This window comes from Bos indicus x Bos taurus, chromosome 5 (genome assembly GCF_003369695.1).
Source record: "Bos indicus x Bos taurus breed Angus x Brahman F1 hybrid chromosome 5, Bos_hybrid_MaternalHap_v2.0, whole genome shotgun sequence".
Classification (NCBI taxonomy): domain Eukaryota; kingdom Metazoa; phylum Chordata; class Mammalia; order Artiodactyla; family Bovidae; genus Bos; species Bos indicus x Bos taurus.
Genome location: NC_040080.1, coordinates 31,382,441 through 31,409,272, shown reverse-complemented (window position 1 = coordinate 31,409,272; position 26,832 = coordinate 31,382,441). Strand labels below are relative to the sequence as shown.

Genomic DNA, 26,832 nt, shown 5'->3' with positions numbered 1-26,832 from the left:
CTTCAGTTGCGTCAGACTCTTTGCAACCCCAGAGAACCCTCCACTGTCCATGGGGTCCAGGTAAGAATACTGAAGTGGGTTGCCATTTCCTTCTCCAGAGGGTCTTCTGGACCCAGGGATCAAACCCGCATCTCTTGTCTCCTAGATACTTAGAGGCAGGATGTGGACAAGATAAAAATCAAGGTTGACAACTTCACTTTTCAGTTACTTTGTTAGCAACAGAGGCAGCTGAAACATGTCAGGCTCTCAGACTGGCACTTTACATCAATCATCTCCTTTTTTGTTATATGCCAGGTGGAAGTCTAATCTTTTTAGGATCCAGCAAGAGATTTGCATATCTCCTATTTAGTCGATCTAGGAAGCCTAACAAGACTTATCAAAATGTTTTCTTGGCAGTTTCTGACTCTTCAGAGAAATTCAGGTCACTTGGATTTCAGTGTTAGAATTAATTCAAGTGCTGACAGCAGCTGCTTCGGTATTCCAAATATACGATGTAAATGACAGTGTAGGACAGGTATGAAAAAACGTAGACTGAATTCTGCATTGGCTTGGTTCACCAGCATTTTTGTTTCACAAATTAGAAACTTTCTGATAGCAACAATCTGTCATTTCCTCTACTTTTATGAAAATATAATGATTTTAGTGAGATGGTATAATTTTTATTTGTATTCTAAAATGGGAAAAGTGAAAGTTGCTCAGTCATGTCCAGCTCTTTGCGACTCCATGGACTATCCCTGGAGTCCTCCAAGCCAGAATACTGGAGTGGGTAGCCTTTCCCTTCTCAAGGGGATCTTCCCAACTCAGGGATCAAACCCAGGTCTCCCACATTGCAGGCAGATTTGTTACTAACTGAGCTATCAGGGAAGCCCAACAGCATATGAAATACAACAATTTGTGAAAAGTCCATACAAGGCACTTCATTGTGAAAAAGCTCTGGTTTCTCTTTCTATCCACTTTCTTCCTTTTGTCTCTGTGTTTACCAGCGAGTTTACGTCATTTGTGGTTTCTAAGCTCCTGTTCTTTATGCTGTAAATCTTGTTAAAACCCATGCTAGATGAGGCTAGTTGGTTGAACTACCGATGTGAATTCAGATATTCATTCAGAATAAATTCAGAAATGTCAGAAACATACACAAGTAGTGAACCTATCTTTGAATCTACTATTTTATCTTTTGTTTATTTATGTGGCAGAATAAGTTGTTTATATGTGAAAGGAAGAGGGCAGAGGGTAAACTCCGTTTGAAGTTCCCATTTTCTGATCAGAGTCCCTACCAGAAAATGGTAGGCGGCTACGGTTAAATTGGACCGTAGCCTAGTAATGTCTCAATGTATCTGGAAATTATGGTCACATTTGTGGACAATTTTAAAGGTAAATTAAGTTTTAAATATATAGTCCTAGGAAAGGCTAGAAAGAAAAGTGTATAGGTGACACTAAGACATAAACTTTTCTGGGGCAAATTTCTGGATAAAAACATATAATAAAAAGTAACTGTAATGATTATAACTATTTTCAGACAGGTAAATATTACATCCTATTGCCTTCCTGTATTACAGATGGGAAGACAATTTGCCTCAGATTACTGGTCATAGCCCAAGCTCATTCCTGGTGGTAAAGCAGTGCATTATCCATTTTAGGTGATTTAGCTCCTAAAAAACTCAAAAGTAACAAAAGAACAACATGTACTAGAGACACATAAGATTTAAAAGATTTTAAACAGCCTTGGCACATCCTGTCTTAAGACAGCCACATTTAAGCATATGTTGTGGTTCAGTCGCTAAATTGTGTCCAACTCTTTGGTGACCCCATGGACTGTAGCCCACCAGGCTCCTCTGTGCATCAGATTGTTCTATTATGGTGTTTACAATGATTAAGTACAGAAGGGTCTTTTCTATATTTGAATACACTCTAGAAAATTAATCCTACACTTGCAGATTTTCCCAGTTGTAGCTATTAGACGCTCCTAAAGCCTTGACGTGGGTTTATTTCTTTCTTCTTTTTACTCAGAAGTCTTAGAATCAAAATGGGGCACATGTGGCAGTAGTGAAGTTGTATAGTTTTTTTTTTTTTAATATCTCATGCTTTGGTTAATGCCATATCCTAGAATTTAATGAATAATAATTACAGGTAATATTTGTTAAATGTGGCTGAGACAGGTGTAATTATATTCTGAGCCTTTTTCATGAATCATCTATCTTCATATCTCTGCCAAGAAGACACACACACACACACATATATATACACATGCATGTATATGTATTTTCATATATAAATGAGGCAATTGAGGCTAAAAGAAGTTAAGAAACATATATAATGTTTTGAAAAGGAACTAGGATTTTAACAAAGGTCAGTCAGCCTGATTTTAAAAACCTTACCCTTCCCACTATACCGGTAGTCTTACCATAGTCATTTTCAGCATCTTGTTGATATTTTACTCTTCCAAAGCACAACTGGGAATTTTTAAAATGCTTAATTGTACTTTTAATATTATAACATTTGAACACATTTAGACAGTCTGTCCTGGTATAGACAGTTATTAATCCTAAACTTAAATTCAAATAAAGCTCCAGAAACTTTCACGTAAAACTCCAGTTGTCCTGGTACTCAAAGGGTTTGGTTCTGTTTCATAGCCTCTTTTATTTTCCAGTGTCCTTTCTGCAGGAGGGATTCTGGAAGCAGAGAGTTCCTAAGGATGCAATCCTGTCTGAGGAAGTCTGAAGAAGGTTCAGAGAAACAAATGATTTCCATTGTCTTGTCCTTTTCTCTTGTCCTGCTAGCCTTTTCTACCTTGTTGGCCCAGGTTAACATTTAGGATTTTCATAACCAGAGTACAACTGGTACTTTCAATATTGTTCAGGAATAGCTGTTTGCAGGGAAATGGTTGCAAATGTATGTAGGCCCCAAAGCCCGAATACAGATATTTTAATTGGTAATCAAGGCTCCTTTATGCCTTTTTCCTCCTTGCTCCTTCTTTTTCTTTTCCTTATAGCTCTCCTCCTTTCTTCCCTAATCATTTTTTTGTGTCTGCAGGAGCGCATTCCATTTTTCTAGGCCTTTGCTCTCAGCTCCTGTTATATGACTTCAACTAGGGTATTAGTAATAGTGATAAAGATTTCCCTGTCAAGAGGGATTTGTCTTTTAATAAGAGACTCTTGAACTAAAAAGTTTTTAAAATGCAAAAGAATGAATTTCAAGTTGCAAGAAGTTTGGGAGATTAATTTGGGACATGAGTTCTTGAAACCTGCTTGTTATTCAGATAATTCCTATTTCAAAAGTGGAGGTATGTGTTCAATAAAGAAACTGAATTATCACAAGCCAGAATCTACTTTTTTTTGGCTTCTCTGGTGGCTCAGATGGTAAAGAATCTGCCAGGAGACCCAGGTTTGATCCCTGGGTGGGAAGATCCCCTGGAAATGGGAATGGCAACCCACTCCAGTATTCTTGCTTGGAGAATTCCATGGACAGAGAAGCCTGGTGGGCTACAGTCACAGAGTCGGACACGATTGAGAGATTAACACGCACACGCACACACACATACACACACAGAATCTACTATTATCACAGTTATAATTGGGACCACAGCTTCCTAGCCTTCATGTAAGCTGACACTATTCCATCTGCCCTGTATTCACACATTTATACGATAATCAGGGCATTATACCCTTGAAGATGAAGAGATTTTTTTTTTAATGTAAAAATCTCCAAATTTTAATTAAGACAGTTACAGGAATTCCCTGGTGGTCCAGTTGTTAGGACTCCATGCTTTCTCTGCAGAGGACCTGGGTTAAAAACGATTGGGGAAATACGATCCCACAAGCCTCTAAGCACGGCCAAAAAATAAAGATACTGCTTTAAAAAAAAGGGTCATGATAGCTTTTTAAATTGAAGTGTGATTGATTTACAATATTGCATTGGTTTTAGGTGTATGTAAAATATATATTTTGGTAGTTTTTTTAGATAATTTTCCATTATAGGTCATTATAAGATGCTGAATACAGTTCCCTGTACTATACAGTAAATTTTTGTTGCTTAAGAAAGATTTTTAAAAATTTGTCTACAATGTTTTTGATAAAATTAATTTTCCTTCTTATAATGCCTATCCATGATTTCAATTTTAAAAGTATTGAATTCATCAATATATGACTTGTTAGGTAGGAGGTAACATTGCCAGTTGCTGAAATTCTATTCCTTTAGACATTTCAGAATTTGCTCTCACTCTTTTAATCTACTTACAAGTCAGGTAATCTCTGCCAGATATGCTGTTTCTGCATTGTCTTGAGATTTCCTTTATAGGATTTGTGTGACACTTCTTACTGAGCATAACTGTTGTTCTAAATAACAAGGAATGTTCCCACAGGGAAGAAAGAGGGGGTATTTTCAGAACCTGCATCTCGTGTAGTCCTGTCAAAGTTTTTGTAATTCTAGATGCGATAGTGTGGGACAAATGCCTTCGCATCATTGGTTATTGGAGCAGGAAAGGTATCCTGTGATACAAATCCTGTTTAGGATTTGGACAGATTATTGTCATTATCCTAGTTCTCTTTTTGTTTCTTTGAACATTTTCCCACACTGTTTTGTGCTCACTTTTGTTACCCACCTTCATGCTCCCCCCATTTCTCTCTCTTTTTGAATCCTCTGGTCTGGTTTGTTATTAATAACCAAAGTACCCATGTAATATTATATCATTTTTTGTTTGTGTAGAGTTATCATGGCCAGAATAGTTACCACTGACTGAACACCAGAGACATGCCCCGCACTTCATGTATTTCTTTCCTAATCTTTAATATAACCCTACAATTATTATTCTTATTTTACAAAGAGACTATAAGATGTCATACTCTACCAGCTTCATCACTGTGTGATATCAGAACTTTACATTGAAGTTCACTCATTCATTTTCTTGTGCTTTATTCATAGAATATATTGATTCAGCCAAAATTGATTGAGTGCCTGTTATGTGCAAAGTTGGGATTGAAAGATTGTGGGGATTACCAAGGTAACTCACACATCCTTGTCCTATATTACAGGCTAGATGAGAAAGTAATGTCAATGCATACATAACCAAAAATACAGGCTAAATCTGTAAACTTCTTCAAGATATTCTCTAAACTCTAGCCACTAAAAGAGTATCAAATACCAATGCAAGCTTAATAGACATGTGTTGAGTGAATGTTTCAATCAACTGATATCGGAAGAGTAATACAGATAAAAGTCTATGTAACTTAAGAAGAGAGTTTCCTTGGAGATTGTGGCATTTGAGTAAAATCTGGGTGTAAACTCCAACAGGGTGAGGGGAGGATATTGCAAGGTGAGCAAACTGTATGGGCCTAGGTGTGGAGGTGAGGGGTGTGAAATGTAGTCTGAAGTTCCATGGGAAGGACCTTCATGGACTGGCTACTGGAAGTGGGCTTATTCACTTGGTAGAATTTTCATTGAGCCATAAAAGAAAATTTTCTTAAAAGTATACAGAACAAAGAAATGAAAGTCTCAATAGAAAAGGCAATATGTTAGGAGGTTGGGATTTACATATACACACTGCTGCTGCTGCTGCTGCTAAGTCGCTTCAGTTGTGTCCGACTCTGTGCGACTCCATAGACGGCAGCCCACTAGGGTCCTCTGTCCCTGGGATTCTCCAGGCAAGAATAGTGGAGTGGGTTGCCATTTCCTTCTTCAATGCATGAAAGTGAAAAGTGAAAGTGAAGTCGCTCAGTCATGCCCAACTCTTAGTGACCCCATGGATTGCAGCCTACTAGGCTCCTCCATCGATGGGATTTTCCAGGCAGGAGTACTAGAGTGGGGTGCTATCGCCTTCTCCGACATATACACACTACTACATGTAAAACTGGTAACCAACAAGAACCTACTGTATAGCACAAGGAGCTATACTCAATATTTTGTAAAAAAAAACAATCTGAAAAAGAATATATATATATATACATATATTTATGTATAACTGAATCACTTTGCTCTATACCTGAAATTAACATGACATTGTACACCAACTATTATTGTTTTAATTGCTCATTCATGTCTGATTCTTTTGCAACCCCATGGACTATGGCCTGCCAGGCTCTTCTGTCCATGGAATTCTCCAGGCAAGAATACTGGAGTGGGTTGCCATTTCCTTTTCCAAGGGATCTTCCTGACCCAGGGATTGAACCTGTTTCCAGCACTGGCAGGTGGATTCTTTACCACTGAGCCACGAGGGAAGCCCACAACTCTACTTTGATATAAAAAAGATCAGTATGAGAATCTCAAGTGGATTTGGGAAGGGGAATAAAGATAAGCCTCGAGCAATCTTTCAGCATTGCAAAATTTTGATAAGTGTACTAGATTTTTCAGACTTTCAGTTGAAACCTTATAAAACAAAATAAAGCAAGAAAAAATGTGATACTGGGTAAAGATTGTTATCTTCAACAGCAAACAAGTTCTTTATATCCTGAACACAGTTTTTGCCCCATTATTCTTTTGCCTGACTTGTTTGTCCAGTTCTAAGACAAACTGACTTGGCAGGGTTCTACATAAAATAAGCTACAGTAGAAGTAAGAAAAAAAAGATTTCTGTTTGGACATGATATGGCAAAATTGCCTGGGCTTCGGAGTCTGATAAACCTCAGTCCCAGTCTTAGAATGACCGTTATTAACTGTGTGATCTTGGACAAATCAGCTCATTTTTCTTTTATAGCTGCTATCCTTTATTTTGACAGATGTGGCTTGTTATGAGAAGGCAAAGAAATCCTTGTCATTCTTATCTATTCTTATTCTTATCTATTCAGAATGAAATTTTTATATCAGCCTGTTTTTTATTCCTTGGTTTATATCAGTTATTAGTGTAACAATACCTGCTTGATGGAGTTTTATGAGGATTAACAATAGAATATATATAAAGTGCATGTAGATGGTACTTAGAAAACAGCGACTTATTTTTCCTCCTAATTCTGTCCTGATTTCTCATTTTCCTCAAAGTGCTGTGAAAGGAAGATGAGAGATTTTTACAAATCCCTGTGATTGAGGAAAGTGTTATAGCATAGTGACTAAGAGTACACTTTTGGTACACACTATCACCCCCTAAAATTAGAAAGTAAATTCCATGAGGACAGAGGATTTTGTCAGTCTAATTTACTGAGGCATCCCCAAAACTTTAAAGAGTATCTGGTACATAAGAGGTACTAAGCAAACATATGGAATGATGAATAATTGGGTTAATATCTTGGCTCCACCGTTGACTTGGTTTGTATTTGGTATAAACTGAGGCAGAATAAGGTGAAATGATTTACCCAAGGTCAGAAAGCCTCAGTTTCTTCATCTGTAAGATAGTGATAATAATAGTATTTTTATTGAACTATCATCAGCATATAACATTAAATTGGTTTCAGGTTTTCACAGTGTAATGATTTGATTTGTGTATATATTGATAAAGATGACCACCATCAGTCTAGTTGACATCCATCACCAAACATGGTTACACATTATTTTCTTGTGATGAGAACTTTTAAAGTCTACCCTCTTATCAACTTTCAAATGTGCAATGTATTATTATTCAGTCACTGTGCAGTTCATTACATCATTGCAGCTTATTTTATAATTGGAACTAACTTCATTTTACAGGGTTTTATGAGGAGTAAATGCATATGAATTTGAATGAGTTTAAAACAGCATCTGGCACCTAGTGAGATTACCATAAATGAACCTCTAAATGGGAAGGCACTGGGGCTCAGAAATTAATAGGTACCATTGGAATCCTGCCAAGTACAAGCTGAGATAGAAAAATAGAAAGGGGAATTCAAAGGTAGGGTAGAATCTCTATTATTAAAAGAATATATTAACTTCTCCCTCAAACACCTTCCTGAGCTCTGCAGTGGGCAGATACCACCCTCTTCCAAAGTGTGATCCAACGCCATGTGCTGTGGCAAGGTGACCCTGTGGGAAACATATCACAGGGAAAAAGAGGGACCTTCCTCTACAAGGGAAAAGGGGGAACCAGCATTTATTGTAAGGCAAATTTGCAGCCAAAGTCTTAGCTATTCTCATCACTGACATAATCTCATTTCTTCCTCACTGCCAATCTCTTTGGTGGCTCAGACGGTAAAGAATCTGCCTGCAATATGGGAGACCTGGATTCGATCCCTGGGTTGGGAAGATTCCCTTCAGAGAGGCATGGCAACCCACTCCAGTATTCTTGCCTGGAGAATCCTCAGCAACAGAGGAGTCTGGTGGGCTACAGTCCATGGGGTCACAAAGAGTTGGACATGACTGAGAGACTAAAGTAGCAGCAGCAATCTGTGAGTTACTATTCTGTTCATGTCACACAAGAGGAGACAGAAGTCCAGAGTAATTTGATCGTAGTCACCCAAGTCGATGTGACTCCAGGCTACATATACATTTAGGATACACCCTTACTGGCTGTCGCTTGGTTTCCCCAAGCCACTTTGCTGTAGAACAAACACAAATCTCTCATCTTCCAAAGCATGGCAACTAACAGCCAAATGGGGTTTCCCTCCTCTGAGAAAGAGAAAGATTTTCTACCCCATCCCAGAAGAAATACAGTATCTTTCCTAAGACATAAAAGACTTTGGATCAATAATGATACATCAAAACTCAAATCTCTGGTTCATATGGGTTTTTTTTTTTTTTGACTTCATAAGCATTTCTACACTGTCATTATGAAGAAATGAAAATGAAAGTGTTAGTCGCTGAGTCGTATCTGATTCTTTGAGATCACACGGACTATAGCCTGCCAGATTCCTCTGTCCATAGAATTCTCCAGGCAAGAATACTGGAGTGGGTAGCCATTCTCTTCTCCAGGGACTCTTCCCAACAAAGGGATCGAACCTGAGTCTCCTGCATTGCAGGCAGATTCTTTATCATCTGAGCCATTAGGGAAGCCGCATGAAGAAATAGCAGATTTAAAATGATCAGGAGTGCTATTGACACCTCTTATACAATAAAGAAGAGGTGAAGAATTTGACTGCAATTTTTGAAGAAGCTATCATTGTTAACTTCATCCCAGCAAAGTTGTATCTCAAACCATTAGAAGATGCCCAGAAGTAGAACAGACCTTGAACGCACAATGAAATTTTCCACTGAATCTTGTTACTCAGTGATTTCTTTAGCAGAAAAAAGTCACTGTATAATAAAGGATTTCTCCCTAAGTATAAAAAGAAAACTATTAATATTAGTTGCTATGTGAATAACTGTCACAGCATAATTTAATTTTCTAAGAAATTATTGAGAGTTTTCCTAATTCCAGATAATATAGAGTGTGACAATCTTTGTAACTTTAAGAATATTAATTGCAAGCCAAATGATAAAGCTATTTTAACTCATTCACAGGTTGTTTCACAGAAAAGCATTTGGTTGTCAATATGTAAACTCTAAGCTTCTGTTTGGCTTCTAAATTGATAAATATACTTATCATGACTGCTTAATCCATTTCTTTCTTGTTTGACCAGAACTCTTAAGTTTAATTATTAAGGCATGTTTGAGTATAACAAATGAATTTCAGGTGTGTTCTGTGTATTTCTCCTGTTGAAAATTTTGCAGAACTATGACTCACTGTGTTTTTTGATATCTTATTGTGCTCTATTAATAGATATTTCAAAGCAGAAACTTTCTCAAAAAGTATAGATTAAAGAGCAGCATGTAGATGACTGACCAATGTATATCACTATGTCTTCACAAAAAAAGATCAAAAATTAATTTTCAAAGTTTTGTCAATAGGCAAAGATTGGAATTTTGTTTATAAAATTTGCTCATGAATTAAACTTGCATTGTAAATCAATCAAGGGGAAGGAATGTATGCTAGCATACATTATTTTTCCAATGCAAGAGCACTGTTCTACCAATAAAGTGAGAAACATGACCATTTGCTCCTATCTCATTCCCCCAGAAAACCCTTTATTTATGGAATTTAATTAATCCTACTTATTATGAAAATTTAGAATCTTTTTTTTTATAATTATGCTATAGAATTTAAATATTGTATAGTTGTATGGTACAATATTTAGTTTATTTGGAGATGGTATTCATTTCATAAATGGTTTCATATTTCAAATCAAGAAAACCTGTTAATGAAGATACATTTCACAGCAATTTATCAATTACTTTTCGTTACATGGTAAGACACCACTGGGATATAATGTGTTCTATCATCTTTATGATATGTTTAGAAAGCACAGTTGCTTGATTTGTTGTCAACCAAAAGATGTTGGTGGTAAATCAAGTTATTTTCAGAAGATGGGCTGTTTAGCTGAATGCCAGCACAATATCAAGAACAGAATATGGGAAGTGCTCAAGTAGTCCAAATTTTCCAGATTATGTAGATAGGCTTAACTTCTTGATTGTGAAGTAATTTGAGGAATGGAAAATGACTAAGTTGCAGTCTCTTGTCCTTAGGAACCTAGCAGTATTGAAGAGTACTGTGTCATTCACACAAATAATACAGCAATAATATACAATATTGTATATTGTATACAATAATATACAATACACAATTGTATATACAATATACAGTTGTATACAATATACAATTATATATTGTATACAATAATATACAATATAATATATAATACAGTGTTTTATGAAAATAAAATATTAATAATATAATACTCTAATATCAAACTTCTTTTTAATATTCACAGTGTGAGGAGAGCTCAGTGAGTGGGGAAATCATATTCAGTAGGGCAATGATGAAAGAGTCTTGACCTTGTTATTGAAGGACTTCAAAAGGTTGCACCACGGGTTAGTTGTTCAATTTGGAGGGAATGGAGGAATGAGCCAGAGCCTGGGAAATAAGAGGAAATGTGATGATATCGGTTAAAGAGAAACAACTAAAGCAACCAGAGAATTTGGTTCAGCGTAGGAATAGGAAATGAAATGATGTGGGGAGAAGCTGGAAAAGAGGATAGGGGTTATTTTGTGGAAGGACTTAAATGTCAGGCAAAAGGACTTGATGTATTTTTGTAGATAATAACAAGGCTTTGAAAAATTTTGTATAGAAAGACTGATTCAGTAAGAAATGTGCATTTGGAACTTGTTCTGTATCAATGTATAGAATAACAGTAAATATTGGAGGTTGGAGAACTATTTTAGCAGCCTGTTGCAGGAGTCCTGGCTTGCAGTAAAGAGGACTGGAGCTATATTACTGGCACTGGGAGAAGAAAGGAGGAACATATCTTAGTAACCGGAAAGTACTTTAGAGTACCTGTGTCTTGATGACTAATTTGAATGTGCGGGACAAGGACTTAGAGCAGTTGGTGATAATTTTAAGATTCAAGGCTGAATTATAGTGGAAGAATGGTTCTGCTACTATTAGACATCGTGGAGTCAGGAGAGAAGTATTAACAGGGTAGTTAGGTATCATGAAGGTTACCTAACTGATTGATTTTGGTTATTGTGTGTGTGTGTTTTGGTAGGCTGTAGATAATGCCACAGAAGTTTATTTCTTGATCGCACTCCATGTCCAAGACAGATGAGAGGGAATCTTTTTCTCCATGAAGCCATTCAGAGTCCCACCTAGAGGGACACCTCATCAAGAACTGCAGTAGCAAAGGAAAGAGAAAGACTTAAAATTTTCCCATAGATTTTTAAACATATTGTCAGCCTAGATGTGAAACACATCATTTCTGCTAATATTTCGTTGGCCAGAATGAGCCTCATGGCACCACCCGAATATGAGGGAGCTGAGAACTACACGCCCTTGTATGCTCAGGAAGAAGAGGATGTTGGTGAACACTAACAGTATCTATTACACATTCAGTGAGTGTAAAGAAGATGGATTTTTCCATCACTGTGGGTTATGTGTGTGTAAAAGGGAGGATAATGGGTAGAAAAAGAAAACTTTCTCCTGCTTTATATGAAAAGCTCTCCCTGCACTCAGCCAAAGGAGGTTTAGACTCACAGGCATTTCTACTCTTAACACGACTGAGCGACTGAACTGAACTGAGCTGATTCTTTCATTTCAGCATAATATTACCAGGTAATAATATTCAAGATTGACTGGTTTGACCAAACTAATTCCTTTGTCCTAAAGTAAATAAACCTTGAATATTCATTGGAAGGACTGCTGTTAAAGCTAAAGCTCCAATACTTTGGCTACCTGATGCAAAGAACTGACTCATTGGAAAAGAAAGACCCCGATGCTGGGAAATATTGAGGGTAGGAGGAGAAGTGGGTGGGGCAGAGGATGAGATGGTTAGATAGAGTCACTGATTCAATGGACATAATTTCAGCAAACTTCAGGAGATAGTAGAGGACAGAGGAGCCTAGTGTGCTATAGTCCATGGGGTCTCTAAGAGTTGGACATGACTTAGTGACTGAACAGCAATGATATTCAGGCTTCAGAGGAGTAAGAGGCTTATTGCAGAATGTTCTCTCACAATGCTCAAGAGAATTTCTGGAAGTTTTAGAAAATAAATTCTTTGTTCTGGGTCACTATTGCAATAGGAAACATAGGATCATTTGTATTTCTAAATCTTCAATAAAATTTAATTTGTAGCATGTACATAAAAGTATTTGGAAGGCTACTCAATAGCACCTGTGATTTCATATACCACAGGCACAAGAAGAGTTGGAATAAGCTTAGTCACAAATATTTATTGTTTATATCACCAGTTACATCAATAAAGAAAAACTAATTTTTTTCACAGGGTAATTATGAGAGGCCAGGGTAAGTATTTGTTACGTTCCGTGGCATAAAGCATTCCCAACCTTTATATATTTAGATTTCTATTGGTCTATGAATGCCAAGGAAGGAAAGAATGCTGAATGTGTTCAAATGTTTCACTTTGTTAATAAATATAATGAGTAAACTTTACAATAACATCAACTATTTATATTTATTGTATCAATGTAATACACTCTTTCCTTCTCAAAAGTCTCCTGGTTGGAGTAAGTGACATAGTAACCCTAACTCTATCCTATTCCTCAGCACCAGAAGTCGTTAGGTTACTATATGTTAATTCTTCTTGTCTTATACCTGGGAATTGTGCACTGCTATATACAATGTCCTTGATTACTATATGAGCTCATTAAAATTTAATTAACTCTTGAAAGATAGATTGAAAGTGAAAGTGAAAGTGAAGTCGTATCTGACTCTTTGCGACCCCATGGTCTGTAGCCCACCAGACTTGATTGGGGAGTTGATATAGATGTGACATGCAATGCTGTTATTTAAGGTAAACTATTATGGGAAAATTTTTAACTGAGTAAGTTTAAGAGATTAATTTAATTGTACCTTGCATATGTGCTAAGTTGCTTCAGTGGTGTCCAGCTCTTTGAGACCCTATGGACCATAGCCTGCCAAGCTCCTCTGTCCATGGGATTCTCAAAATGTTGAGCTTACATCCACTTTGAAAGGGGGCTAATAGTTGAATATCACAAATAGAATTCAATCACTCATTTATTTCAGAATGTAATTCATGACATAAAATCATTATAACTAACATCTGTTTTCTCTATACCCTCCCCTCTATGAAAAAACCAACCAACAAAACAACAATAACAAACTCTAAAGATGATAATCTAAGGTAAATTTTATGAGGAGCAATTTTAATGTAGCAATTAACTCAGTGAGCTGGATTGGCGCTGATTGAAATGCTTCTTTTTTTTTAGTTTTTAAAAATAAAAGCTGAGCCCTGAGCAATGCATAATGCAGCATAATAGCCATTGATATGAGTTAATGATACTTCCAAAATTATGGAACTCACAGTCAGGGAGAATCAGATACCCTGTAGGAATTTGACTTAGAGCAAAATATTTCATTTCATTTCTAGTACTGCAGGTTCCTTCAAAAAAAGGGTGTGGGGGGGGAACGTCACACACGTGGAACCTCTGCCAGAAAAGTCCAATTAATTAAACAAAGACAATAAGTTGCTATATAGTACATAATTTCCAGAAATCTATAGTCTTTTAAATAAAGACAGAATTAATAGGAACACATATTGATTTTGCAGTATTCTGTATAAAAATGTGACTAAGATTTGCTGAAAGCCACTTAAACAGAATAAAGGGCATATACATTTAATACAAGCTCACTGATAATAGTTCAATGAAACTAAGCCATGCCAGTGGGGCAACCCAAGATGGGCGGGTCATGGTGGAGAGATCTGACAGAATGTGGTCCACTGGAGAAGGGAATGGCAAACCACTTCAGTATTTTTGCCTTGAGAACCCCATGAACAGTATGAAAAGGCAGAATGATAGGATACTGAAAGAGAAACTCCCCAGATCAGTAGGTGCCCAATATGCTACTGGAGATCAGTGGAGAAATAACTCCAGAAAGAATGAAGGGATGGAGCCAAAGCAAAAACAATACCCAGCTGTGGATGTGACTGGTGATAGAAGCAAATTCCGGTGCTGTAAAGAGCAATATTGCATAGGAACCTGGAATGTCAGGTCCATGAATCAAGGCAAATTGGAAGTGGTCAAACGAGATGGCAAGAGTGAATGTCGACATTCTAGGAATCAGTGAACTGAAATGGACTGGAATGGGTGAATTTAACTCAGATGACCATTATATCTACTACTGTGGGCAGGAATCCCTCAGAAGAAATGGAGTAGTCATCATGGTCAACAAAAGAGTCCAAAATGCAGTACTTGGATGCAATCTCAAAAACGACAGAATGATCTCTGTTCATTTCCAAGGCAAACCATTCAATATCACAGTAATCCAAGTCTATGCCCCAACCAGTAATGCTGAAGAAGCTGAAGTTGAACAGTTCTATGAAGACCTATAAGACCTTTTAGAACTAACACCCAAAAAATATGTCCTTTTCATTATAGGGGACTGGAATGCAAAAGTAGGAAGTCAAGAAACACCTGGAGTAACAGGCAAATTTGGCCTTGGAATACGGAATGAAGCAGGGCAGAGTAATAGAGTTTTGCCAAGAAAATGCACTGGTCATAACAAACACCCTCTTCCAACAACACAAGAGAAGACTCTATACATGGACATCACCAGATGGTCAACACCGAAATCAGATTGATTATATTCTTTGCAGCCAAAGATGGAGAAGCTCTATACAGTCAGCAAAAACAAGACCAGGAGCTGACTGTGGCTCAGTCCATGAACTCCTTATTGCCAAATTCAGACTTAAATTGAAGAAAGTAGGGAAAACCACTAGACCATTCAGGTATGACCTACATCAAATCCCTTATGATTATACAGTGGAAGTGAGAAATAGATTTAAGGGACTAGATCTGATAGATAGAGTGCCTGATGAGCTATGGATTGAGGTTCGTGACATTGTACAGGAGACAGGGATCAAGACCATCCCCATGGAAAAGAAATGCAAAAAAGCAAAATGGCTGTCTGGGGAGGCCTTAAAAATAGCTGTGAAAAGATGAGAAGCAAAAAGCAAAGGAGAAAAGGAAAGATATAAGCATCTGAATGCAGAGTTCCAAAGAATAGCAAGAAGAGATAAGAAAGCCTTCTTCAGCGATCAATGCAAAGAAATAGAGGAAAACAACAGAATGGGAAAGACTAGAGATCTCTTCAAGAAAATCAGAGATACCAAAGGAACATGTCATGCAAAGATGGGCTCGATAAAGGACAGAAATGGTATGGATCCAACAGAAGCAGAAGATATTAAGAAGAGATGGCATATTACACAGAAGAACTGCACAAAAAAGATCTTCACGACCCACATAATCACGATGGTGTGATCACTGACCTAGAGCCAGACATCCTGGAATGTGAAGTCAAGTGGGCCTTAGAAAGCATCACTACGAACAAAGCTAGTGGAGGTGATGGAATTCCAGTTGAGCTGTTCCAGGTCCTGAAAGATGATGGTGTGAAAGTGCTGCACTCAATATGCCAGCAAATTTGGAAAACTCAGCAGTGGTCACATGACTGGAAAAGGTCAGTTTTCATTCCAATCCCAAAGAAAGGCAATGCCAAAGAATGCTCAAACTACCACACAATTGCACTCATCTCACATGCTAGTAAAGTAATGCTCAAAATTCTCCAAGCCAGGCTTCAGCAATATGTGAACCGTGAAGTTCCTGATGTTCAAGCTGGTTTTAGAAAAGGCAGAGGAACCAGAGATCAAATTGCCAACATCCGCTGGATCATGGAAAAAGCAGGAGAGTTCCAGAAAAACATCTATTTCTTTTCATATCTATATCATCTATTATTGACTATGTCAAAACCTTTGACTGTGGGATCACAATAAACTGGAAAATTCTTCAAGAGATGGGAATACCAGACCACCTGATCTGCCTCTTGAGAAATTTGTATTCAGGTCAGGAAGCAACAGTTAGAACTGGACATGGAACAACAGACTGGTTCCAAATAGGAAAAGGAGTTCGTCAAGGCTGTATATTGTCACCCTGTTTATTTAATTTATATGCAGAGTACATCATGAGAAACGCTGGTGGAAGAAACACAAGCTGGAATCAAGATTGCCGGGAGAAATATCAATAACCTCAGATATGCAGATGACACCACCCTTATGGCAGAAAGTGAAGAGGAACTAAAAAGCCTCTTGATGAAAGTAAAAGTGGAGAGTGAAAAAGTTGGCTTAAAGCTCAACATTCAGAAAATGAAGATCATGGCATCCGGTCCCATCACCTCATGGGAAATAGATGGGGAAACAGTGTCAGACTTTATTTTTCTGGGCTCCAAAATCACTGCAGATGGTGACTGCAGCCATGAAATTAAAAGACGCTTACTCCTTGGAAGGAAAGTTATGACCAACCTAGTTAGCATATTCAAAAGCAGAGACTTTACTTTGCCAACAAAGGTTCGTTTAGTCAAGGCTATGGTTTTTCCAGTGGTCATGTATGGATGTGAGAGTTGGACTGTGAAGAAGGCTGAGTGCTGAAGAATTGATGCTTTTGAGCTATGGTGTTGGAGAAGACTCTTGAGAGTCCCTTGGAGTGCAAGGAGATCCAACCAGTCCATTCTAAAGGAGATCAGCCCTGGGATTTCTTTGGAAGCAATGATGCTAAAGCTGAAATTCCAATACTTTGGCCATCTCATGTGAAGAGTTGACTAATTGGAAAAGAATCTGATGCTGGGAGGGATTGGGGGCAAGAGGAGAAGGGGATGACAGAGGATGAGATGGCTAGATGGCATCACTGACTCGATGGACGTGAGTCTGAGTGAACTCTGGGAGTTGGTGATGGGCAGGGAGGCCTGGCGTGCTGCGATTCATGGGGTCGCAAAGATTCGGACACGACTGAGTGACTGATCTGATCTGATAATAGCAGACAATAAAACTCTTAGGGACATTGTTTTTTTTATTTGTCTTATTTATTTATTTTTAAACTTTTAATTTTGTTTTGGGGTATAGCCGATTAACAGTGTTGTGACAGTTTCAGGGGAACAGCGAAGGGACTCAGCCACGCATATATATGTATCCGTTTTCCTCCAAACTCCCCTCCCATCCAGGCTACCACATAATACTGAGCAGAGCTCCATGTGCTGTACAATAGGTCCTGTTAGTTATCCATTTTAAATATAGCAGTGTGTACAGAGACATTTCTTTTTTAATTTTGAAATAACCTCTTAGTACCAGCAAGTACAACAAAAAAACAGAATTAGAAAAGAGTATTTTGACTGAGTCAGGAGAAGGCTTTAATTTATTTTGTAAGTAAACTCTTCATACCAGCAAATGCAATAAAAAACAGAGTTAAAAAAAAATATTTTGACTGAGTCAGCAACAGGCTTTTATTTTTTTAAATAGCATTTTATGTCATTTCAGAAATCTAATGCAAAAAAGGATTGCTTAACAAGGATACTTACAATTGCTAGTTTTCTAGTGTTTATAATCATAACTTTATTTTTAGTGTCTAATAATTTATCGAGTTTATCCAATTTCAATGATCAAGTATCAAGTTTATCAATTTATCAAGTTTCCAACAACCATTTTATCAAACGCAGGTAGGTCATAAAGTTACAGGCAAAAGAAACAACTTTTAAAAAGTATTTTAAAAATAAACACTACGGCAAGAACATTTCATTTTTAAAGACACTGCCTTTTTATTATGGGATCTTAATCAATTAGTATTAATTTAAGCAATTCTTAACATGGCATTTTATATGCGTTAGCAACAAACATGGGATGCAGAGATTCATATATTCATTCTAGTAACAGAAGAGGTACTGTTAAATAACAAAGGAAATCACTGGAGTAGTTATATAATACATTAAAGCAATAAGAGCTGTAGAGGAGCACTGACCTCTAAATGGGCAAGTAACTCAATGGTTCTGTCTTTAAGATCTCAACTTTTTTCCTCTTGCCATATGTATTGGATCCCATCTTTGTAGGTGAGGAAATGGCGCCAAGTTTGTTGCTGGATGGAGCTAAAAAATTTGCCAGGCGTTGAGTCTCATAAGTGGCAGTGCCGCATTTCCGATTTTCCATCTGATGACTGGTGACAGTGAGCAAATTTGAACGGTTAGAAACTTAGAGTCAGGATTGGATACAACTATCTCTGTGACATCAAATATCTCATGTTGATGAAAATGAAAGAAACGTCTTCACGTCAGTAATTCAGTGTTTTGGTTTGCAAAATACTTGGATGATTTGATCGAGTTTCTGGACACCCTGAAGATGCAGCTTAGAAATCATATAGCAAACCCTCTGTTATAGTTAATGTTGAATTTCCCATTATAATTTTTTTCTTTGGCAATTCAGAATATATTCCAGATAATGATAATAGAAGTTTTTTTTTTTTTGTCTTATATTCTTTTAAATATTGATTAATCTATTTCCCTCATAGCTCAGTTGGTAAAGAATCTGCCTGCAACACAGGAGACCTGGGTTTGATCCCTGGGTTGGGAAGATCCCCTGGAGATGGAAAGGGCAATCCACTCCAGTACTCTTGCCTGGAGAATCCCATGGATAGAGGAGTCTGGCAGGCTACAGTCCGTGGGGTCTCAAGAGTTGGATAAGACTTAGTGACTAAACCACCACCACCAATCTATTTCCCAAATTTTTAAAAAACGTCTTGAATTGCAAATTATGTATGTAATCTGGAATATGTGAATTTAAATATATATATATACATTCATTTCTCATACCTTTCAAACAAGAATTAAGCAGTGTTAGTTAATTTTTGTTAAGTTTCTTGATTTCACTGAATTGACAGTGTTGAGAAATGTCAGGTTATTATTTCAAGGGAATAAAATTTACCGCCTATTCAGGTACTCTAACTACTGTAGTGTGGGAATTCTCTTACTATTAGCATAAATACATGAAGATTACTATGTCCCTGCTATGTACTATGTTCCTATATTCTCAACAATTTTAATGATAGGTTAAATGTTAAAACCAAAAGGCTTTTTGTGTCAATGGTATTAATATTCATCATGTTCCTTCAGCCACCTGGAAAAATTGCATGATAATATTATGGATAAGTCATAAATGATAACTGTAAATAATTCATTTGAATCAACTTCTTAGTATTTAGAGAATTTGTTTATATCAGTCCTATATTTTTGTACCATCTTTTGTTTTAGTGTACTGGAAATAGACACAATGATTGCTTTTTTGCTGATTATTAGGAGTTATAGGGAAATTTCAGCTCCTGTAAAAACCAAAATCTTGGTTAAACTTTGATTAAGTGTAAAGTGGGAGAGAGATACTGGTAGGAGGCTAAAAACTCAATATCCAGAAGCCAGTGTATATACATAATTTGAAGCAATATGCAATGGCTTTTATCTCAATGTGTTTATTTTGTATGGGAAGTACTTCATTATCTGCATCTTTGTATAGACATAGCCTAAGAGTAAATATTTTAAAAACTCATGTGAAACTTTATGGTTTATACTCTCAGATATTCTCCACAGAAAATTTTTCTTACAGAATTACATGAACTGAGTATCTATTGAGCATGAGTGTATGCTGACAAACCAATTACTCAGGCACGGAAACACACCTAGAAGCTTAATTTGTGTGTTAGTTGTTCAGTCGTGTCTGACTCTGCAACCCCATGGGTTGTAGCCCACGAGGCTTCTCTGTCCATGGAATCTCCAGGCAAGCATACTGGAGTGTGTTGCCATTCCCTTCGCCACGGGATATTCCTGACCCAGGGATTGAACCCAGGTCTCTTACACTGCAGGAGGATTCTTTATCGACTGAGCCACGAGGGAAGCCCACAGAAGCCTAATTACCTGGCTTATATATCAGTCTTATTCATATTATCTGTTTAACTCTTTCGTTTTCATGTGTGGTAAGCATGGCCAATGTGCATTTTCAAAGAATGGTTTAATGCTCCTATAAAGATTGAACCAGCAATTCACACTGAACATTCAATTCTAAAAGGTGATAAACTTTTCCTGAAAAACAGTAGTAATCAGAATTTGACCCAAACACTTCAAACTAATAAATTTAAAGTAATAAAAGAAACGTGGGTCAAATTGAGAAGGTTCAAAGGGATTTCTTTTCCAGGATATATTTGGTGAATGCCTTGAACAGAATGTGAAATACTCTTTGTGCTCAGTGATAATTGGTGAATGTTTGATAATTGGTCTCAAGGTTTGTAATAGGATTTTAAATTATTCTAACTAAAATATTCTCTAATTTGAGTTAGCTAGGAGGGTCATGATTCTACTTTAAAGAAATACAAAGAACTTTTATGTTTTTTGGTTTCATACTTGTGAAACTGCTTTCCCAAACAGGAATTTTTATGTAAATCTGATAGGATATACCCTAAATTATCATTAAGATGGAGAAAGTTGACTGAGTTGGTTAGTGAAAGGCCCAACACCCCAACTTTTATGTACTTTCCCTCATTGACTACCAGGCAGACATGGCCTACCAGCCTACCCACCAGCTAATAACAAACACTAGTTTAAAGCAATGACCATTCACACACATGGAAATTCTTGGTTTTAAGAGAACTTATTATAGAATATTGAATATAGTTGCCTGTGCTATCCAGTAGGACTTTGTTGTTTATCTATTTCATATATAGTAGTGTGTATCGGCTAATCTCAAACCAGTTTATCCCTCACTCACAATAGAAGATTGTTTTCTATGTCTGAATCTGTTTCTGTTTCATAAATAAGTTTAATATCCTGTAACAAACGATAATGGAAACGGACCCAAAAAAGAAAAGAATATATAGAGAGAATACATATATACCTATATATGTATATATATAACGGAATCACTTTGCCATACATGAAAAACTAGTACAACATTGTAAATCAACTATACTTCAATAAGAAGAGAATGTAAACAGTGATAATTATAGGCCAGATGGTAACTCTTAAATTATCTCTCTTTAAAAACATCTCAGTTTCAGGGGCTTTTGAAACAGTTTTTAAATGGGTCTCTTATCCCAGGTCTTAATAGTTGTCTGTGGAGGTGTGTGAGTTCAGTGACTCTAGCTTGAAACTCATGTAATTATACTTTTGGTTGCTCTCTTACTATCTGCCAGGCAGATACCACTGAACCTTATTTACAACTGAGTCTTAAAAAGTTGGTGGGCAAGTGTGGGATCCTTCTGCCTCACTCATGAGTGTCAAGTAACATAACCATGTTTTGGTACAGTCTGTAAAGTCTGTTACTTCTTAATCCCGTCCCATGCAGGTATAAAAGTTGAAAAAGATCTCAGATGAGATGACTGATTTTTGTGAAAAAACAATATTGAAGAATAAATCTTCATCAGCTTTATTTTTTAAAGGTGTTCAAAGTTTGAGATATTTTCTACATAGGCTTTCTCAGCTTTTTATGAGCTTTATAGAATATTATATGGTTGAATGGCTCAGGATGTTAAATTCTTCCTCTCTCTTCAAAAAACTGACCAAATATACTGATTCCAGGAAATTCAATTTCCTGAAAAGTAATTGATGAATGTTTTATAAATATTTCTAGTAATTCAAAAAGGTTGTGAGACCAGCATGAAAATATAATTGTTAATAAATAACATTATGTGTTATTCTATTTCTCAGTGAAATTCACCTCATAATTAATGAATTTCCTTAAAAACATACTGGGTAAAAATAGTTAGCAGATGAATATATCTAATGAAAGAAAAGATCAAGATATAGACAGAAATACTACATAATATCACTCATTTTTCTGTCATTGTTCAAATGTTCTGCTAGTTTACCAGAAACTTCATGGCAGGTTTAAAGTTGTTTTTATCCAGGAGAAAACCAATTGAACATTACAGTCAGTTCTGAGAAGAATGTCCTGTAAACTAGGTAAGCTTTGAAATGAAAGAAAAAGAAAAATCTATGTGTACTATCTATTACACGTATGTGATTTAGCAACCTTTATGTATCACCAAAGGACCTCCACCTCAACAAAACACACCCAGAAGGGGAATAGACAAAATGCTGATAATTCTATGAGATGAGTTCTAATATGACTTAAAGAAAAGATTTTTCATGAGTAAACTTATTCTCCTTGGTCTTCAAGAGAGTTTAAATTCAGTTTTTTTTTTTAAATTCAGTTTTATAAAACCATATGGAGTCAAAACCAATTTAGACACAAGCAAATTTTCATATTATTTATGACATATGCATGAATTTGGACTTAAGACTTTTTAAATATAGCATTTTAAAATAAATTTATTTTTTACTGGAGGATAATTGCTTTACAGAATTTTGCTGTTTTCTGTCAAACCTCAGCATGAATCAGCCTAGAGGATGGGATGGGGAAGGAGATGGGAGGGAGTTTCAAAAAGGAGGGGATATATGTATACCTATGGACTTAAGCCTCTTTTAATAAATGGATAATAACAGTTTTAAAGGCTTTCCACTTGAAAGTTGTAAATACTGCAAACATTTTCACCCTTCACAGTTTTTAAAATTCCTTAAAATTGCCATTCAAATAAAATGACACCTTTCAAAATAAGCTTAAAAAAAAAAATCCTGATGTACATGCTACTTACTGAAAACATTTTCAAGAAATATTATTTTATATTTACAGAATATTGGAAATATATTTACAGAAATATTGGAAATAGTCTCATGAAGAATAGTATTTTAATTATAATTCTGTTTCATTAACAGAGCAGTTAGCAATATAGAAAGAATCCCCTATGGACTAATGTCTTTTTAACTGGATCTTCTAAATTTAACTTCTTACCAGATTTAATTTGCCACTTGATTATTTCCTACTTAGATTTCCAGAAAGAGACGTGAAAGTTCAGGATATTGCCAGAGTTGAGAAAAATGTCTATATAAGCACACAGCAAAATTCCACCTCATATAAAATATATACTTTGAGTTTCTCCTAGTTTGCTTGAGAATTGGATTAGTATAGTAGAAGTTACTACCTTTTGGGTTTTCTTGCTTCATGTTCTGGTTCTGCTCCTTTAAGTTCCAATAGCGTATTTCTTGACAAAGCTGAAACTGTCCATTCCTGTCTGTCAGAAATTTCATCAGAGAGATTTATCAGACTGACTTTATTCTTTAAAGAACATAGAATTTAAGAAACAGTGGAAAATCTTAATGTACTATTCTTAAATATGACTTAGAAATCTAATGGCACAAGGGCCGTTAATTACATAGCAGTATTTGATTATAATTTTTTCATACTTTCAAAAGAAACTAGGATTTTCAAGTTACTAACCTTTCAGTGGGTTTACCACCACCTTCCAGATGGTTTAATGCAACACAGAGCACAATGAGAACCACCGGCAGCTTCAAAATACCCATTGCTTCTCAAATTTTCTGAAAAGAATAATTCAGCTCTAAAATAAAGAAATCTATTGTAGCTTTGTTTAATGACATATTAAACTAGAGCCTACTTTAAAAAATCTTTTAAAAACATAATTTCCAAGGATCATAATTTTATTGATATGGTTCAGACTGCTCATGCAATTTTCAAATATTTTCAAAATTTTCCTTTACCCAGTTTCCTTCTAAAAACAATCTAGAAAATTGATATCATTATACATTATCTCTTTAGTCTTCCTTTGAAATAAGCCATACATTTAATCCCAAATTTGTTCTAATGCTAAATAAATAATAGTATGCTAGACACAGAAAATTCCTTACCTTTTAATGTCTCAGTGTTAGCAATATCAGAAAATGCCTTTGTTAGCAAGGAAGCTTCATGAAAAACCCCAAGCTTGCATCCACTGGAGCATTTACCCCCCAACCTGCTAGCCAGTAGTCCAGCTCATATATACCCTTCACAGCTTTTCTAGCTCTGACATGAGACAGTTCAGAGAGACTCTGTCATTAATTTCCATTCTTACAGAGAGAAAGAGCCTTATAGATAGGAATAGCAGGTGGGTCATTATTATACTAACACATTAGTGAATGTTAACCTAGCAGATACAAAGCATCTTGGTGGAGTTAATGGTAAGTCACACACAGCAGAAGTTTGAATTTGCCATCTTTGTAAAATACCAGAGTGAATTTTCAAGGATTAAAGAGAAGTTTCTAGTAGTATGTGTGGCATGTTCAGTCGTGTCTGACTCTTTGCAACCCCGTGGACTGTAGCCCAACAGGCTTCTCTTCCATGCAATTTTCCAGGCAAGAATACTGGAATGGGTTGCCATTTCCTTCTCCAGGGGATCTTCCAGACCTAGGGATTGAACCCCCATCTCTTTCTGTCTTCCACATTGGCAAGCAGATACTTTGCCACTGTGCCGCTTGGGAAGCCCAAAATCATTGTGTACACTTTGTAAAATACATTAGTTATCTTCTTACAGGAAATCATTAGTCTTCTAAATCATGTGATTTTTACATTCCCTTTCAGAATTAAAAAAAAAAAAACCCTGAAATTTCAGATTCATTGGTAACTAGAACAAAGATTGGAAAACGGTTTCTCTCCTCCTAAGATCTTCATGCTGCTGCTGCTAAGTTGTGTCAGTCATGTCCGACTCTGTGTGACCCCATAGACAGCAGCCCACCAGGCTCCCCTGTCCCTGGGATTCTCCAGGCAAGAACACTGGAGTGAGTTGCCGTTTCCTTCTCCAATACATGAAAATGAAAAGTGAAAGTAAAGTCGCTCAGTCATGTCCGACTCTTCGAGACCCCATGGACTGTAGCCCACCAGGCTTCTCCTTCCATGGGATTTTCCAGGCAAGAGTGCTGGAGTGGGGTGCCATTGCCTTCTCCGAAGATCTTCATAAACACCCTCAAACTATATTACTCAGTTTTAAAGAAATATATGAAATCCGAGAACTTAAAGTTTATTTGGAGAACTTCCGTCTTTTCTAGATTATACAGACATGCCAATTTTCACTGACAGTCAGAATTTTAGTTGTTATATATGTTCTTAAGTTGTCATAACTTAGAATATTAACTTAAATATGTCTTAGAAATACAGAAAACAGGAACAATTTGGAGAAAATAAAAAATAAATCTTTTAAAGTAATTATTTCTATGTAATAATGAAAAAAGTGAGTGAAAAAACTGCTTGACTAGAGTTGTGAAGTTATCTGTCTCTATTTAAATGCTGACAAATGAATTTGTATATTGGAAATGATTGCTTTTATGCTTCAAACCCTCCTGCTTCATTATAAATGGCTTTCAATTCTCTTCTGTTTTTTTTCTATATACCTTGCCTTTATACCTCAATATACTATTGAATATTCATGGAATTAAGCCCTTGGGGTTATTTGAATTCAAGTAGATGCTTCAATGTCCCTGGTTTCATTTTTTGCAAATAAACATATTTGTTGATATTTTTAATCACCTCTGTTTACCAATTCCTTACTAGAACCTTTGGGAGATTCTCAGATGGAACAGTGGTAGAGTCTACATGCCAATGCAGGAGACTCAGGACACGTGGGTTTGATCCCTGTGTCAGGAAGATCCACTGGAGCGGAACATGGTAACCCACCCTAGTATTCGTGGAAAATTCCATGGACATGGACTGTGGGCTGCAATCGGTGGGGTCACAAAGAGTTGGATGCAACTGAGCACGCATGTATGCACAGGGTGTCAAATAATATGTCTAATGTCTCACATTTAGTTTGTGTTGAATCCTGGACCAGATCTTTGCTTTTTCTAATTCACATTGTAGTGTTCATTTAAACCAAAATGCTTGTTTTTAACCTACATAGTTATTTGTTTTCCTAATTTTTTTCCCCCTCTGAGATGATAAATGTGCCAAACATACACTCAAAAATTGATTCTCTCTCCCCCTGGGAAATTAATGTTATAAGGAAAATGTTCTACCTAAGAAAGGAACAGGAGCCTAATAAGGACTACCAGGCACAGTTATTTAACTGATATGAGAGACCCACTTCATCTGCTCACCTCTAAGGTGGATATCATTTGCCCTGATTGATAAGTGATGAGACTGAGATTCAGAGAATATAAATTACTTAAGGTTGCACAACTACTCAAGGGCAAAATGAAATTCAAATTCCCATCTGTCTGTCCCATGATATTTATTGCTTTATGAAAAAAGCATCTCTATCCCTATAGACTGAATTACCAATTGCTTCTTGTAAATTTTTTGTTTATTGTAACTCTGAATGATTTTATTATTGCTAGACATTTCTTTATGTTGGTTTTGTGTACTTTCGGGGTAAGGTCAACATTGACACCAATTTCAAACAGTTTCAGGTCTTACAGGTTTCCTGTACCAAGGAAATTCATGATAGTTGTGGTGTTTTAGCAGAGAAGGCAATGGCACCCCACTCCAGTTCTCTTGCCTGGAAAATCCCAAGGACGGAGGAGCCTGGTGGGCTGCAGTCCATGCGGTCGCTAGAGTCGGACACGACTGAGCGACTTCACTTTCACGCACTGGAGAAGGAAATGGCAACCCACTCCAGTGTTCTTGCCTGGAGAATCCCAGGGACAGGGGAGCCTGGTGGGCTGCCGTCTATGGGGTCACACTGAGTCAGACACGACTGAAGCGACTTAGCAGCAGCAGTGGTGTTTTAGATCATTTTTCTGAGGCAACTTCTT

The 26,832-nt window shown here is 36.6% G+C and overlaps 2 protein-coding genes across 3 annotated transcripts in view; one reads left to right on the top strand and one right to left on the bottom strand.

The window, feature by feature from the left end:
• The window catches only part of SLCO1A2 (solute carrier organic anion transporter family member 1A2), a 109,237-nt gene that overhangs the window by 700 nt on the left and 81,705 nt on the right, over nucleotides 1–26,832 (top strand). The window lies entirely within an intron of this gene.
• On the bottom strand, nucleotides 17,871–23,758 carry IAPP (islet amyloid polypeptide). The gene is made up of 2 exons (XM_027541489.1): nucleotides 23,531–23,758; nucleotides 17,871–18,371 (listed from the first exon to the last, which is right to left on the bottom strand). Exons 1-2 carry the CDS (start codon nucleotides 23,614–23,616, stop codon nucleotides 18,182–18,184), a joined length of 276 nt encoding a protein of 91 aa, XP_027397290.1. The 5' UTR covers nucleotides 23,617–23,758; the 3' UTR covers nucleotides 17,871–18,181.

Excerpts from the sequence above, each read along its gene's own strand:
- IAPP (XM_027541489.1), bottom strand. The coding sequence starts at position 23,616 with ATGGGTATTTTGAAGCTGCCGGTGGTTCTCATTGTGCTCTGTGTTGCA. Across the intron at positions 18,372-23,530 it reads GGTGGTAAACCCACTGAAAG|TCATCAGATGGAAAATCGGA; the intron begins GTTAGTAACTTG and ends CACTGTCACCAG.